Consider the following 16,006-nt stretch of genomic DNA (forward strand, 5'->3'; position numbering starts at 1 on the left):
ACGAAAACACAGGCTATGAAAGAGTTTTGTCAAATCGTCAAGTACCATGTAACCAAATGATAGTGCTTTCACCTCCTTTACCATCACCTTTACCATGAAGCATTCAACAAGGGAGTACTCCCTGGAAGGTTCTATGCTGTAGGAGGGAATCGAGACAAAGATGTAGAAGGATTATTCTTTTTTAATTACTATTTTTATGTGTATGAGTATATTGCCTGCATATAGGAGGTGTTCCCATGTCATGCAGTGCCTGTGGAGGTCAGAAGAGGACATCAAATCCCCTGGGACTGGAGTTAGGATGGTTGTTAGCTGCCATGTGGGTGCTGGGAACCTAACCTGGGTCCGCTGAGCCATCTTTCCAGCCCCAGAACAACTATTCTTGCTCTAGGCAGAGTAACAGAGAGGTGAGCTGATGCCTAGTTTTCACTCGTTTTGTTGATGTGAAGACTGCTTAGCACCTGCAAGCAATTCCAGATGTTGGTTTACCTGCTTCTGTTGCCAATTTTCATCACCTACCTGACTTTTCCAGTTGTCTGGGAGGGGTAAGTGGTGGTTGGGGCCTCCACGCTGCTCGTTGTAGTAGAAGTAGGTATTGAGATCGGGGAAGTTCCGGTTCAGATCCACCCCATTGGCATTGTTCCTGCCAACCAGGTACCCAGGTGTATTTGGGCCCTAGGGAGACAGGAAGAGGTGAAAGACAAGGGTTTAAGATGGAGTCTTATTTCATGAGTATTGTATAGCTTTTTAAAGATACTAGCTGAAGCTAGTATCATGGGGGAGCATGCCTTTAATCCCAGCACTCCAGAGGCAGAGCAAAGCGGATGTCTGTGAGTTCAAGGCCAGCCTAGTCTACACAGTGAATTCTAGGTCAGCTGGGGCTACAGAGAGACCCTGTCTCAAAAAAAAAAAACAAAACAAAACAAAAAAAATAAATAAAACCAAAAAAACCTGGCTAAATTAGTTACTTTTCTGTTGCTTTGATAAAATATCAAACAACCAAAAGCAACTTAAGGAAGGGTTCATCTTACTCGGAGTTCCAGAGGAAGAGTTCACAGTGGCAGAAAGGCGTGGTGTGGTGGCAGGAACAGGAGGCTGACTACATTTTATCCTCATACAGGAGGCAGAGAGAGGGAGAGAGGGGGAGAGAGATAGGGAGAGAGAACCAAAAGGGGGCCAAGCTGTAAATCCTCAAAGCCTCCCCTGGTGAGTGACACACTTCCTCCAGCAAAGCTCCACCTCCTAAAGGTTCCATAACTTCCCCAAACAGCACCACCAATGGGGCCCAAGGGTTCAAATACATGAGCCTGTGTGAGACATTTATTATCCAAACCACCACACTAGCTTATCTATGAAATGATGCAACATTTTCTTCTTTCACTTATGCAGTATAGTTCAAATTTAGCTGTAGACCATGAGATCCTAGGCAAAGCTCTATCAAGAGTGTGATGTTGCAGGGTCATGGGAACCTAGCTTTTTAAAGCTAGCGTTATGCCATCATTTGTTTTTAGTGTGCAGTTCAGTGAGTTTTAGTATGCCCACCGAGTGGCGCAGTCACCATCACAATTATAATTATTCTAAAATCACAACGTTAGAACATTTCTGTCCCCTAAAAATAAACCTCATTTCCATTCACTGTCACTTCTCATTTTCACCCAGTGCTAAGGAACCACATTCTGTCTCTATGGGTTTGTCTTCTCTCGACATATCATGTGAGTAGGGTCATTCATACATCAGATGTTCTGTGTTTAAGGTTCATCCATGTAGTATGCAGTTGTATTGGCACTTCATTCTTTTTCATTGCTTCAGAGGAGATTCATCACATTCTGTTTACCCATCCACCAGTTAATGTACTGTGCTGGTTTCTTTGGGCTAAAGTAACAAATTACCACAAACTGGGATGCTAGGATGGGAGACATTGATTCTCTCACAGATCTGAAGGATTAAGTTTACAACCCAGGTATCAGGAAGGCCAGGCTTTCTGAAGTCTTCCTGTCTCTTCTAGTTTCTGGTGGTTAGAGGAAATCCTTAACTATCCTTAGCTTTAAAATGTTTTCAATTTTTACTTACTATTATTGGAGGGGCATGCATATCATGGGTGCATGTGGAGGTCAGAGGACAACTTTGTGGAATCAGTTCTCTCCTTCTACTTCTATGCGGGCTCCAGGGATTGAACTCTGGTTTTAGACCTGTGCAGACCTTTTACCTGCTGAGCTATTTTGCCTGTCCTGCCCTTAGCTTTAAATGGATACTTCTAAGTTTGGCTTCCATCTTTACTAGCTTTCTCCATAATATATCTCTATGGGGTTTTTTTCCCCCTCCTTTCCTCTCCACCCCCTCTCTCTTCCTTTCTTTTGAGACAGGGTCTCACGCATCCTGGGCTGGCCTTAAACAGGCCAGGCCTCCTCCTCCTCCCCCGCCTCCTCCTCTTCCTCCTCCTCCTCCTCTTCCTCTTCTTCCTCCTCCTTTTTCTCTTTTTTGGTTTTTTGAGACAGGGTCTCCCTGTAGCCCCAGCTGGCCTGGAACTCATTATGTAGACCAGGCTGGTCTTGAACAGAGAGAGAGAGAGAGAGAGATCTGTCTGCCTCTGTCTTCAGAGTACTGGGATTAAAGGGGTGTGTCACCACGCCCGACTTCTTTCTTCTTATAAGAGTCCACTATAACCCAGTGTGACCTCATCTTAATTACATCTGCAGAGGCTCTATTTCCAAATGAGACCACATTCCCAGGATCCAGGTGAACACGAATTTGGGTGGGTGTGGGTTTGGGGTGGTACATACTATCTAACCCAGTACCTGGATAGTTGTGTCCACTCTTTGGCAAACATGAATAATGGTGCTATGAACATTTATGTGAGAGCCTTCCTATGCAGACATGTCTTCATTGTCTTTGGGTATATGAATATAAACAGAACTATTGCTCCATACAGTAAATCTGTGTTTAACTTCTCTGAGAAATTGTTGAGCTGTTTTCCAAAGTGGTTGTACCATAGAAACCCACCCTCTTAAACTTTAGAGCCCTGTCAAATTTCCTTCTAACTATGTTTATGCTTGTGGTTTAGTGCTTTGGTCAGAGACACATCTTATAAGGGGGTAGTAGTTGCTGCAGAGATTCCTAACTAGTCTAAGTGCTGCTCAACTTCAAACAGGACATCTATATCCCCTCCTCCCAGGCTCCAGGAATGTTGGGGGTTTGGGGTTATGAGCCTGAGTCTTTACCAGTTGTGCCATCTCTCTCTAGCCCACCCAGGAATATTGTGGAAGAAGGGGTACAAAGAATGTCAGAGTGTTATGGAATGCTATCTTTCAGGTATGACATGGCCACTGAACTCATAAACTCACAGTGACTGTGACCATCTGTGGAAGACCTGCCTAGGTTTGGGATCCTCAGTATTCCCTCAGAGTTCGACAGGGGCTCACGAAGCTCCACCACTCCCTGTGGATTTATAAGCAGTTAATCATTGCTAAGGAAGAGTGGCTCACAAGGCTCCAGCCCTCCTGAGGAGCAACTGACTGTTAATGGTTGATGGGGGGGAGGGAGACATTTTCTTCAACCATGTAGCTGTGGGTAAAATGCCCATACTCCTGTAAATAACCCTTCACCCATGATAATGTAAGCAACCTTAATTAAATTCATCAGCCCACACCCATCAAAAAAAGACATGGAAGTAGCAGGTTAAGTATCTGGGAAGAGGAAGGGGACCAGCAGGAGTTAAAGGAGTTAGAGGGGCAAAGATGGTCAAAATACTTTAATATATTTCATAATGAAATCCATTATTATATGAAATTAATAAATGCTAATAAAATTACCAAAAAAATGAGGATCCATATTTTCTGATAGTATTAACCTCCTGGAACCCTTCATTGCTCTGTGCATAGTTCAAATTTTATCTTTATTAGTTCACGTAGACACTTGGTCATTCAGTCATCCGTTCAGTCAACTAACATTTACTTATTCTTTCTCTATTCAAAGCTCTCAGACACTAGGGAAAAGAGATGATACAGACATTATTCTAACTCTCTGGGAATTCATAGCACACTTGAGGAGATAGATGCATACATAAACAGCATACAGAGTTGTAGAACAGAGGTATGGTAAGAGGTCTGTTAGAGCTAAGGATGTAGCTCAGTTGGAGTGATTGCTTACCTTCTACAAAGCTCTTGGTTCAATCTCCAGCACTGCATAAAAACAGGCATTGTGGCATATGTCTGTAAAACTCAGGGGGGCTGGAGAGATGGCTCAGCAGTTAAGAGCACTGGGTGCTCTTGCAGAGGACCTGGGTTCAATTACCAGCACCCATATGGTAGCTAATAACCATCCTATCTCCATTTCCAGGAGATCTGATGCCCTCTTCTTACCTCCATGGACATTACATGACATGGGAGCACTTACATACATGCAGGCAATGCACTCATATACATAAAATAAAGTAATAAAAAAAACAATACTAAGGTGGTAGAGGCAGGAGAATTGGAAGTTCAAGGTCATGCTTGGCCACATAGGAAGTCCAAGGCCAACTTGGGCTACATGAGACCCTGTTTGAGAGAAATATTTTAAATATTTTATTTATTATTTTTGTTTTGTGTTTATGAGTGTACTGCCTGCATTTGTGTAAGTGCACCCATGCTGTGCAATGCCTGCAGAGGTCAGAAGACAATGTTGGATTCCCCTGAAACTGGAGTTACAGAGGGTTGTTAGCTGCCATGTGGGTGCTGGGGATTGAATCCCGGTCCTCTGCAAGAGTAGCTAATGCTCTTAACCACTCAGTCATCTCTCCAGCCCCAAGAGAAAATAAGTTTAAAGGTCTATTCAAAATACTTTATGTGGCATTGGAGACAGGGAATAATGTCTACTTCAACCCTATGGCCTAAGTGGGTAGGACTCAAGTTGTTAGTTGTTCTTGGAAGTGAGGTGGATAAACTGATGCTGGGCAGCAGGAAACCCAGAGATGCACTCCCATTCAAATTTCTCTAACACTCTATCATTCTTAGATTTTCCCTTTTTGCATGGCATCCTACCCATATTTTATTCTTAGATTGCACTGAAAATACGACTTTTTAAAAGATCTCTTAAATTACCTACATAATCTCTGTTCTAGTGGAAACATTTATCTGACTTGAGTTTGGGATGCACTTTTATTACGGGGTCTTTTCACTGTTCTTAGCAATGTGGTTCTTCACCATCAGTTATCAGCAATGGGCTGTATCTGTTGATTTCCACACACTGGTCATTAGTTAGGCTCAAAAGAAAAGGCTTTTCAGGTTGGGGTGTGGCTTGGTGGTAGAGTATTTTCCTAATATGTGTGAAGCCTCTGGGTTTCATCTCCAACAGGGCCAAAAAGAAAAGGAAGAGGAAGAAGAGGAGGAGGGGGGAGGAGAAGAGGAGAAAGAGGGGGGAAAGGAGGAGAAGAGAGAGGAGGAAGAAGAGGAAGACAAATAACTTTCCCTACCTGAAGATTACCAGGTTCCCATAAACAGAGCAGATAGTGTAATAGATTCCTACTGCTGTTATAACAAATTACCACAAACTTAGTGGCTTAAAATACAAGCATTAAGTGGACTAAAAGCCCATTCAATGGGAGGAAACTCAAGTGTGGTACTGTAAACATAACCAGATACACATGGCTGCAGTGGTCATATATCTTAGAGAAAACCTCAACACTTGTCATATCCCTAGACTAATGTGATTTCTTACTAAGTACAAAATAGGGACCCTTACATTTACAGACAAATATACCAGTCAACACTCATCAAACAAGTTCATTTTGCACCAGTTGGATACTATTACCAAGTACCACAACTGGTCACAAATGGACATTGTCTATGAATTGCCCAGGCCTAAGTGCCGCATCTACAATACAACCTCTATACTTACGGCCCATGGAACATAGAACAGGGGTAAAGAGGACACTAATGAATCTCTCAGTTCTCAATAATGAAGCTCTCTCACTCAGCAGAGGGCCAGGAACACAAAAGGTCACAAATGGCCAAAGTGCATGGAGACCAAGAGCCTGCTGAATGCTGGTCCTTGGACAGGCCTCCTTTATTAAATTTTACCCACCCAAGGCTCAGGGACCATCTCAGAAGAGGAGGCAGAAAGATGGTAAGAGCCAGGGAGGAGGTGTATAGGACCATATGGAAACAGAGTCCTACAAGCTCCTGGGACCCTGCTCATATGATTCCATGGCAATGGTGTCAGCATACACAAGTCCCATGCAAACTCAGGCAGACAAAAACCCAGCATAGAACTGGGAAAATGAACAGAAGATCCCAATCTTATCTGAAAAAATGTTGACAACTGATTGCTGCCAGGTGAAAAAAGGCTGATTTTTCTAAAACAAGGGACTCTAGATAGGTTGACTAGACCTCAGTGAATGGACTAGTGCTGGGGAATGCCTGGGGACACTGACTTGACACAGTGGGCCTTAACAAGGATGACAGAGTATATGGGCTCCAATCGGGGGGTGGCTATGGAAGGGTGCTGGTAGGGACTGGAGTATAAAGATGATTAAGATTGATTGGGATGTTCTGCATGAAATACAATAAAAACAAACTTAAAACAAAAAAACCCAAAACACAAGTGTGTGTGGTGCTCAGAAGCTGAAATGAGTCTTATAGCAAGGTGCCAGCAGGACTGTGTTCCTGCCTCTAAGGGAACCTGTTTCATGACTTTCCCAGCTTCTAGAAGCCATTCACATTCCTAGAGTTATGGTTTCATTTCCATCTTCAGAGCTAGCAGCCTAACACCTTTAAGTTTCCCTCTGTTTCTGCCCTTCCAGCTCCCTCTTCCACATTTAAAGGCCCCTGGCGTCTAATTATCCTGGGCTTATGTAATCCAGGATATTTTATGTGAAATGATTAGCAGCCTTGGTTCTATTTGCAACCTTAATTCTCCCTTCCTAAGAAATATAACATTTTCATAAGCCCCGGGATTAGGATGTGAACAGCACCAGTAGACCATTCTGCTTACATGTGGCTGTAAATTCTGGTGGCTAAGTGAGTCTCCCTGTGTAGCCATGCAGACAGCTTTCCTCTGGGCACAGGGGGTAACAGTGGAGTTTGAGTACCTGCTGGATTCAGGCTCAAGGTCTGTTCCCACTGACTAAGGACAGAGCAAATGAGCAGGGATGAGCTTCCCACCGTTGCTCTGGGAATCCATGGCCCAGCGGGCGATTGCTGCCCTCCTTCCCATGCCATCACTAGCAAAGGATGTAGGTGGGGTAGCACTGAGTTGGTTCTCCAGCTTCCCCACTGTGTATGGGGAAAGCTAACGAAGGAAAGTAGTTTGCTGGCGTCCTCTCCCTCACTTTCTCCAACTTTACTGCTTTTGGGAACCTAAGGGCCCGAGGCGTGACAGTGATTTCCAGCAGTGAGATAAAGTTTTCTCTTTCCTTGTGTTGAGTCATTTCAGCAGAAAGTTATGAGATAGAAAGAGTGAAAGTTGTGCTAGGTCAGTGTCTTGGCTCCATTCCCTATCTGCCTCCACTCAATCCCAGCTCAAATAAGTTGAAAACATGCTTTAACCTTCCATAAAAAAATATTTCAAGACAGTTTTTTTTTTTTTTTTTTTTTTGGTCTTTTTGAGACAGGGTCTCCCTGTAGCCCCAGCTATCCTGGAACTCACTATGTGGACCAGGCTGTCCATGAACTCATAGAGCTCTGACTGCCTCTGCCTCCCAAGCGGTGGGGCTACAGGCATGTGCCACCATGCCCGGCTCAAGACAGCTTTTTAAAAAAAATTCATTCATTGTGTTTGTACAGCAAATGGATACCTAGCTCACATTACTAATACAGGAGACTGGGGTGGGCCCTGGGAATCTGTGTTTTAAAAATCTTCAACTGTGATTCTGAGGCACAGCTAAAAAAAGCAGATCCGATCTGATGGTTTAAAGTGAGGGACACTGGGGTGTTGTATTTATCTTAGGAAATAAAGTGCAAAACCAATCAACAAGTTTCTTATGTGTCTCACTGAAAGTATAACTGCAAATAAAGAACTAAGGTGCTGAGTACTTACATTAGCTGCGGAACAAACTCTAGAAAGCAAGCTGCTAGGCCTAGGGGCACAAGCCTATGACTACAGCTACTCATAATCCTCAGTCAGGAAGATCACGAGTTTGAAGTCTGCTTGGGCTATAGGAAGTTCAAGCCTAGCCTGGGAAACTTAGCAAGCAAAAAATTTTTTTAAAAAGTTAAAAGAGGACTGGGAAATAGAGCTCAATAGTAAAAGTGCCTAGCATGTGGAAGGAAGCTCTAGGTTAAACTCTCAGCATGCCAAGAGAAGATGAAAAAGAGGAGGAAGAGGAGGAAAAATCATCCAGAATTAATTCCCCACTCCCAAATCGAAGGGAAAGCTTGTGCTTTGCTGCTAAAAGTACAGGAGGTGAGATATTTCACACCCTTTGACATCTGCACAGTATTTTCCAGTTTACATGATATTGAGACTATTGCCACCTCTGTCCTCACAATACAATCTTGAGGTTAGCTGGACAGACGTAGAGGGCTCTGAAGCTCAAGAGACCTCAAAGTTATTGTCTGAGGTAGTACAGGACTGAACCAAATCTTAATCCTTTATTTCTGGTCCCCTGCTCCAGCTGTTTTATCTTTCCTTTTTGACTGACAGTGGACATATTGTCCACTGGCACTTATTTCACGAGATCGCTTTAGTCTCTTCATCACATCTCCCTTGGGTTCTGTACCTGGGCCGCAGCTACCTCGTAGCCATCAGGATTCATGGAAGGCAGGATGTGAATGTGAGTATCCTGGATGAGGCGGAGGATGCGCTGGTTCCGATTCCGGAACTCTTCGCAGAGGAACTCAGACAGCTGCAGCAGTAGCTCCCGGCCCAGCACCTCATTGCCATGCATGTTTCCCACGTACTTGACTTCTGGTTCCACTGAAATAGAGAAATGCACACGCAGAGATGCAGAAGATGGGAATGCTACCGACCCCTGACTCAGAGACTGGGGCGTGGTGGTGCAGCCTGTAGCCCTGCACTTAGAAGGTGGGAACAAGAGGATCAGTTCAAGGCCAGCTTTGGCTACATAGTTTGAAGCACGTCGGAGCTTCATAAGACCCTGTCTTAAACCTTAACCCTCCCACACACACACACAAAAAATAAAGAAATGGAAAGAGAATCTCAGTTTTCATTAGGTCTTTTCTAGTGATTCCAGAGCCATCTCATAATCAATTGCAATAGAAAAAGCTATAGAAATCCATATCAAGGATAATGACAACCAGTTATTGAAACCCCAACACTGTATGTTGGTCTATGTTCATTATTGCCAATCTTCTTGGAAAACCTGTGGCGAAGGTTCTTCAGCCTCAGAGTGGCGTGAGGGATGGAAGAGGTCAGTAGCTTGAGGCTGCCTGGCTAATGAATATATAGAGGTCAAAGCCCAACTAGGCTCCCATCTGCAGGAGCACACTGTTCAGAGAGTTCAGAGAGAAATCTTTTATTTTTCCCTCCAATGTTTTTCTGCTTATGTGACTTGTTGATTCTGCTCCTCTTCATCTCCTTATTTCCCACCATCCTCGTAGGTCCAGTTGGAATATTTCTTATTTTAGGGTGCCATCTTGGACACTTCCAGCTGGAAGTGAGTTCTGTGTTGACTTCTTTTTTATGGTTCTTGATGCCTATTGTTCTGGGTACTATCTATACTGGCACATATTTTATTTCCTTCACAGGACCTAGCCTTGGCCATGTAGACAATCTGAACATTTTTTAGGGCACAGTTCTCTCAAAGGAATGCTTGTAATCCACAAGAATCATGTGCTAGTTTAAACAATATTATATATTAATTAATACATACTATATTTCTTTCTGTTTTTTTTTTTTTGTCTTTGTGAGACAGGGTCTCCCTGTAGCCCCAGCTGTCCTGGAACTCACTATGTAGACCAGGCTGGCCTTGAACTCACAGAGATCCTCCTGCCTCTGCCTCCCATGTGCTGGGATTAAAGATGTGTGCCACCACAGCTGCCCTCTACTATATTTCTTTAATCTTAGATTATGTCCTTCTTTTTTTGTTAAAATGTTTTTGTTTTTTAGGAACATTGTAAAACAAAATTTGGAAAATTTGGTTGGTCTTTTCCAATCTCTCTTACTTATTAAAGAAATGTTTTAACTTCTCTATGAGATTTAAGTGTGGGAATCATTGGCTTAGTTTACCCAGAATAGGGCTGTGCGTTTGGTAGATGTTCACTAGCAAATCTTTCCGGCTTTAATTATTTTCCTTTTTTAAAATTTTATTCTTTTTATTTGTATAAGTGTTATGCTTGCATGTATGTAAGTGCACACATGTCGTGCAATGCCCACAGAGGACAGAAGAGGATGCCAGATTCCCTGGAACTGGAATTATGGCCAGTTGTAAGCCACCTCATGGGTGCTGGGATTCAAACCTGGGTCTTCCGCAAGAACAGCCAGTGCTCTTAACCGCTAAGCCATCTTTCCAGCCCTCTATTTTTCTTTTTCCTTTTTTTTAAAAAAATATTTATTTTATATGTGTGTGTGCACGTGTGTGTGTGTGTGTGTGTGTGTGTGTGTGTGTATGTCAGTGTGCATACCACATGTGTGTGGATGCCCTTGGAGGCGAGAAAAGAGCTTCAGATCACCTGGAATAGGAGTTAGAGGTGGTTGTGAGCCACCTGACATGGGTGCTAGGAACCAAACTCACATCCTGTGCAAGAGCAGTACATGCTTTTAACACTGAGCCATCTCTCCAGCCCCTCTGGCTCTAATTTCAATATAGACAGAATACAATCACTTCTCATATAAGCACTGCTATTAATTCAGCTCAAGCTCCATTTGTTCACATTTGTAATACATCTCCCACTCAGACTTCCTGAATCTGTGCAGCTCCTTTAACATCTGTCCTCTTAAATCAAGAGTTGATAGCCAGGCATAGTGGCACACAGGAGGCAGAGGCAGGCAGATCTCTGTGAGTTCAAGGCCAGCCTGGTCTACATAGTGAGTTCCAGGCTAGCTGGGACTACAGGGAGACCCTATCTCAAAAAGACCGAAAAAAAAAAAAAAAAAGAATTGACAAAAATCTTCGTTAAATACAAGGGCCTGATAGTAGATCCTTTAGGCTTTGTGGGCAATATTGCCTCTGCCACAGCTGTCCAACAGGAGTCACAGACAACACAAAAACGAACGGGTGTGACACTTCCAAAACAACTTCATTCAGCAGGGCAGGTGTCTGGCCCCCAAGCTGCAGTTTGTTCACCTCCATTCTGAGTCATGTTTTAAAAATGTAAGCCAGCTTACATCCATCAGCTTCTTATTTTGTTCAAAGTAAAGGCCAAGATGGGTCAATGGCCTGTAAGGTCCAAATGAGCTTACATTGCCCTGTGCTCTCAACCTTCCCACTCTGACCATGCTTCTTATTTCCCCATTTCCCTCTCTGCTAGAGCCATGGTGACCCCTCACTGGTCTTCATGTGTGCCAGCTGTGCTCTGGCTCCTGGAGCACTGAATTTCCTCTTCCCTCTGCCTGCCACACTGTCCCCCCTCAGCATGGCATGCGGTCGTGTCCTTTAGATTTCTGCTCAGCTTCACCTCAATGGAGGAGCCTTTCCTGAGCACCAAAACTTCCTGCACTCCTCTCTGGACTGCTTCACAGCATACCTATCTCTCCTGATTTAATTTTGCTACAGTACACATATTTCTGACATACCATACATTTTATTAATCACCCCCCGCCTTTTTTTTTTTTTTGTCTTTTTGAGACAGGGTCTCTCTGTAGCCCCAGCTGTCCTGGAACTCACTAGGTAGATCCGCCTGCCTCTGCCTCCCAAGTGCTGGGATTAAAGGCGTGCACCACCACGCCTGGCTTAATCACTCATTTTTTGCTGGTTTTATTCCACTATAATTCAGGCTCATTAAGGTAGAGACTATATTATTCTCTGTTGCACTTCCAAAGTCTACAAAAGTTTTTATTTTATTTTATTTTTTAAGACTTTTAAAATTTTATTTTTATTTTATGTGTATTCATGTATTGCCTGCATGTAGGTAAGTGCACCTGTGTCGTGCATTGCCCGAGGAGGTCAGAAGAGGCTGTCGGATCCCCTGGGACTGGAGTTACGGACAGTTGTTGGCTGCTACGTGGGTGCTGGGATTCGAACCCAGGTCTTCTGCAAGAACAACTAGTGTTATTAACTGCTGAGCCATCTCTCCAGTCCCAAGACTTATTTTTAAATTCCGTGTGTGTACGTGTGTGTGTATGTGTGTGTGTGTGTGTGTGTGTGTGTGTGTCTTTGGAGGTCAGAAGATGGCACCAGATCCCCTGCAAGTGGAGTTATAAGTAGTTGTGAGCAGCCATTTCACATGGGTGCTTGGAACCGAACTCAGGTCGTCTGCAAAAGCAGCAAGTGCTCTTAACTGCTGATCCATTTCTCCAGCCCCAACAAAAGTTCTTACATCTAGTAGGTGATTGATAAATATTTGTATAATGAAGGAATGTAAGGAACAAATGAAAGAACTGCTAGTTCAGAGAAAAGAGGGATCAGTGTGCACCAGTGTTCCGTGCAAAAGCTTTAAGGAAGGCCCCGAGTGCTAGAGTGCGGGTACCAGGAAAGGGGCATGGACTACAGGCCCTAACCCCATTATGTCTATCAACAAGCTTCCACGTTGAGTGTGTGATCTAAGTCAAAGCAGGTGCTTGGCACACAAGTGTAGCTTCAAAGCAAGGCCCCAGTCTCTTCTTGAGCCTCTCCTACGGAAAATTTGGAAGCTCTCATGGTCAGTATTCATTGGACTTTGAAAGCAGGAGAGTGAGAAGACTATTAGTATTTAGGGAAAGTATTCTGGCAGCTTTATGCCAAATTAGGGATGGGTGGTTCAAAGAGTGGCAACCCTTAGGAATTAGGACAGTCATTGGGAGTTTAGTGTAATGATTTAGGGCAGATTATAATGGAGAATGGAATAGGGCTGGGGTGTGGAAGGGAAAGGAAAGAAAGGAAAGGAGAGATGTGACAGTTTGAAGGAGGAACTGACATAACTCATATGATATAACTCAAATGCCACAATTGCTAAAGATAAAGCAATGAGAGATTAATGACATCTTCAATGTTCACCAATATATGAGCAGTTAAAGAAACTTCATAATGGAATATTATGCAACCAAAAATGATTACATAGATTTACATTCATAGACAGGTATGCTGTTCACAATGGACTATGAAGAGAGAAAAGCAGTTGTAGTATGATTCCATTGTTATGAAAAAATGTGCACTTGAGAGGTAGAATTAAATAACAAAAATGTCTGAAAGGACATATACATCACTATGGTTATCTGTGAGTGGTGGGATTATGCATGTTTTATCGTTGTTTCTTATCTAAGTTCTAATTTTTTGGTTGGTTTGTTGGTTGTTTTGAGACGGGGTTTTGTATGTTGCCCAGACTGATCATGAACTAATTTTTAATCTAAAAATGGGTGGCTTTGATAATAGAAGCAAACTAACAAACATTAAGGCTGATATCCCAAACCTCAAACTCTCTAGGATGCAATGTTTGATCACACACGATTCCTGGAAGGAATATCCCTAAACCCCGTGGCAGAACCAGAAGTCCAATGGTTTCTGCTATGCTCCTGAATGGATCCTGAAAGACTGAATAATAGGAGAAACAGACCAGGGGTGTGAGAGCAGGGGGACAAGAAGGGCGCAAACAGAACCCAAGAAGGAGACAGGAGCTGGAGGCTGAACTGGGGTTGCAACTCCCCAGAGGCAAGAGAAGCTTGGGAGCTAAGTGGGGAAAGCCTTCTCCTAAGTGGAGGAAGAGGTAACACTTGACCATGTGAAGGGTTTCACGAACCTTCATGGAAGCAATCCCTATGACGGAAACTTGTAAGGGGTGCTGCCCCAGATACCCTAGAACTAATGAAGACTTACAGGGCTCGTGGCTTCCAGGGCAGTCGCTGAATTCCAGCACATAGAGGTGCCTCCCCTTCACACTACGCCCGATGCTGTAGACCCGCGTGATGTCGGGGCATTGGTTGTGCACCTTGTACAGCGTCCGCACCAGATCATTGCAGCGGTGGTGACGGAAGGTCACAGGAGCAACCGATTTGAAGAAGAGGAGGAGGTGCAGGGAAACTGAGAGCAGGTCTGCAATCTTGCTGAACTTCGAGGTGGGGGGGGTCTCTGGGTCTTGTCCTTTTTTCCCCTCAAAGGCTCTAAGGGGGAAAAAAAAAGGTATAAAACCAAAACCAGGGGCTGGAGAGATGGCTCAGCAGTTAAGAACACAGAAGGCTCTTGCAGAGGTCCTGTTCAGTTCCCAGCACCCAGTGGCAGATAACAACCATCCATAACTCCAGTTCTAGAGGTTTTGAGGCCCTCTTCTGACCTTCAAGGGCATTACATGAAACAGGTGCACTTGCATACATGCAGACAATACACTCATACATATAAAATAAAAATAAAATGTTAAAAAATAAAAATAGAGAAAATGAGTTAACTACTTGGAGCAAACAATTTTTAAGTCACATCTCTGATAATATATCTATATTACATAAATAATCCGTAACACAATAGCAGGAAGATAATCCAATTTCAAAATAGGCAAAACACAATGGTTTCCAGAAGAGGACTCTAAATAGCTCAGGATGTTATACTAAAAATTGACAGTTGGGATTACATCAAGCTAAAAAGCTTTTGCATAGCAAAGGATACAGCCCACAATATAGGAGAAAATATTTACTAGCTAGTCATCCAATAGATGATTAATATCCAGAATTTAAAACACTAGAAAAATTAAACCCCTTCTGGGTGTGGTGACACACACCTATAATTTTAGCATATAGGAGGCAGAGGCAGGAGGATTGCTGCAGGTCTGAAGCCAGTCTGACTTTTGAGACAAAAGAACAAATGATCCAATCAATAAAGAAACAAATTAGTTGAATAGACACTTCAAATGAAGGAATACCAATGGCCAATAAACACATGAAAACGTGTTCAACATTTTCAATTATCAGGAAAACACAAATGAATGCTATACTGAAATTCCATCTCAGCCCAGTCAGAGTAATTATCATCAAGAAAACAGTAAATGTTAACGAGGGTGTTGAGAAATGTAAATTAGTTCAGCCATATGGAAACCCGTGTGGTGGTCCATCAAAAAACTAAAGATAGAACAACCATGTGCTCTAGAATCACTCTCTTGGGTGCATATCCAATGGAATCTAAGTCAGCATACTGCAGGGACACCTCTACACCAGGTCTATTGTGGTGTTATTCTCAATAGCCAAGTCATGAAATCAGTCTGGGTGCCCAGTCACAGATGAACAGATAAAATGTGGCATATCTACACAGTGGCATATTATTCAGTCATAAAGAAGAATAAAATTATATTATCTTCAAGAAATGGGTGGAACTGGAGGTCACAGGAAATAAAATAAGCCACACCCAGAAAAGCAAGTGTTAGATGTTTCTTCCCCTCAAGTGTAGAATCTAAAAAAAGAAAAGAAAGAAAAAGAGATGAAGTGGAAAGGACTATTAGATAATGAGAGGGTCACTAGCAGGACATATTATTCAGTCATAAAGAAGAATAAAATTATGTTATCTTCAAGAAATGGGTGGAACTGGAGGTCACAGGAAATAAAATAAGCCACACCCAGAAAAGCAAGTGTTAGATGTTTCTTCCCCTCAAGTGTAGAATCTAAAAAAAGAAAAGAAAGAAAAAGAGATGAAGTGGAAAGGACTATTAGATAATGAGAGGGTCACTAGCAGGAGGTGGGAGGGAAGATTAGTGTGGGTAGGGGGAGGTTAGATACAATCAAGATACTTTGTTTATGAAAATGTCATTATAAAACCGACTTATATAATTTATATACACTAATAAAAATGTTGAAAAGATCTGAATAGATGTTTCACTAAAGTAGATGTACAAATGGTTCCTATTTTTGAATGTTCAATATTTGTTACTAAAATGCAAGTTAAAACCATGTAGATAGCACTTCACACCCTCCCCCCAGAATGACTGTAATCTAAAATAACACTAAGGCTTGTTGGTGAGAA

The 16,006-nt window shown here is 42.9% G+C and overlaps 1 protein-coding gene across 1 annotated transcript; it reads right to left on the bottom strand.

The window, feature by feature from the left end:
- Positions 1-337: 337 nt before the first annotated feature.
- Positions 338-14,166, bottom strand: LOC103731905 (carboxypeptidase N catalytic chain-like; the record flags this gene model as incomplete). Its single annotated transcript, XM_029562197.1, has 3 exons — positions 338-672; positions 8,693-8,889; positions 13,883-14,166. Coding segments are annotated over 3 exons (730 nt in total), but the record flags the coding sequence as incomplete, so codon positions are not given.
- Between the last annotated feature and the right edge of the window lie 1,840 nt (positions 14,167-16,006).

Source organism: Nannospalax galili, unplaced genomic scaffold, assembly GCF_000622305.1.
Source record: "Nannospalax galili isolate Female #2095 unplaced genomic scaffold, S.galili_v1.0 scaffold5235, whole genome shotgun sequence".
Classification (NCBI taxonomy): domain Eukaryota; kingdom Metazoa; phylum Chordata; class Mammalia; order Rodentia; family Spalacidae; genus Nannospalax; species Nannospalax galili.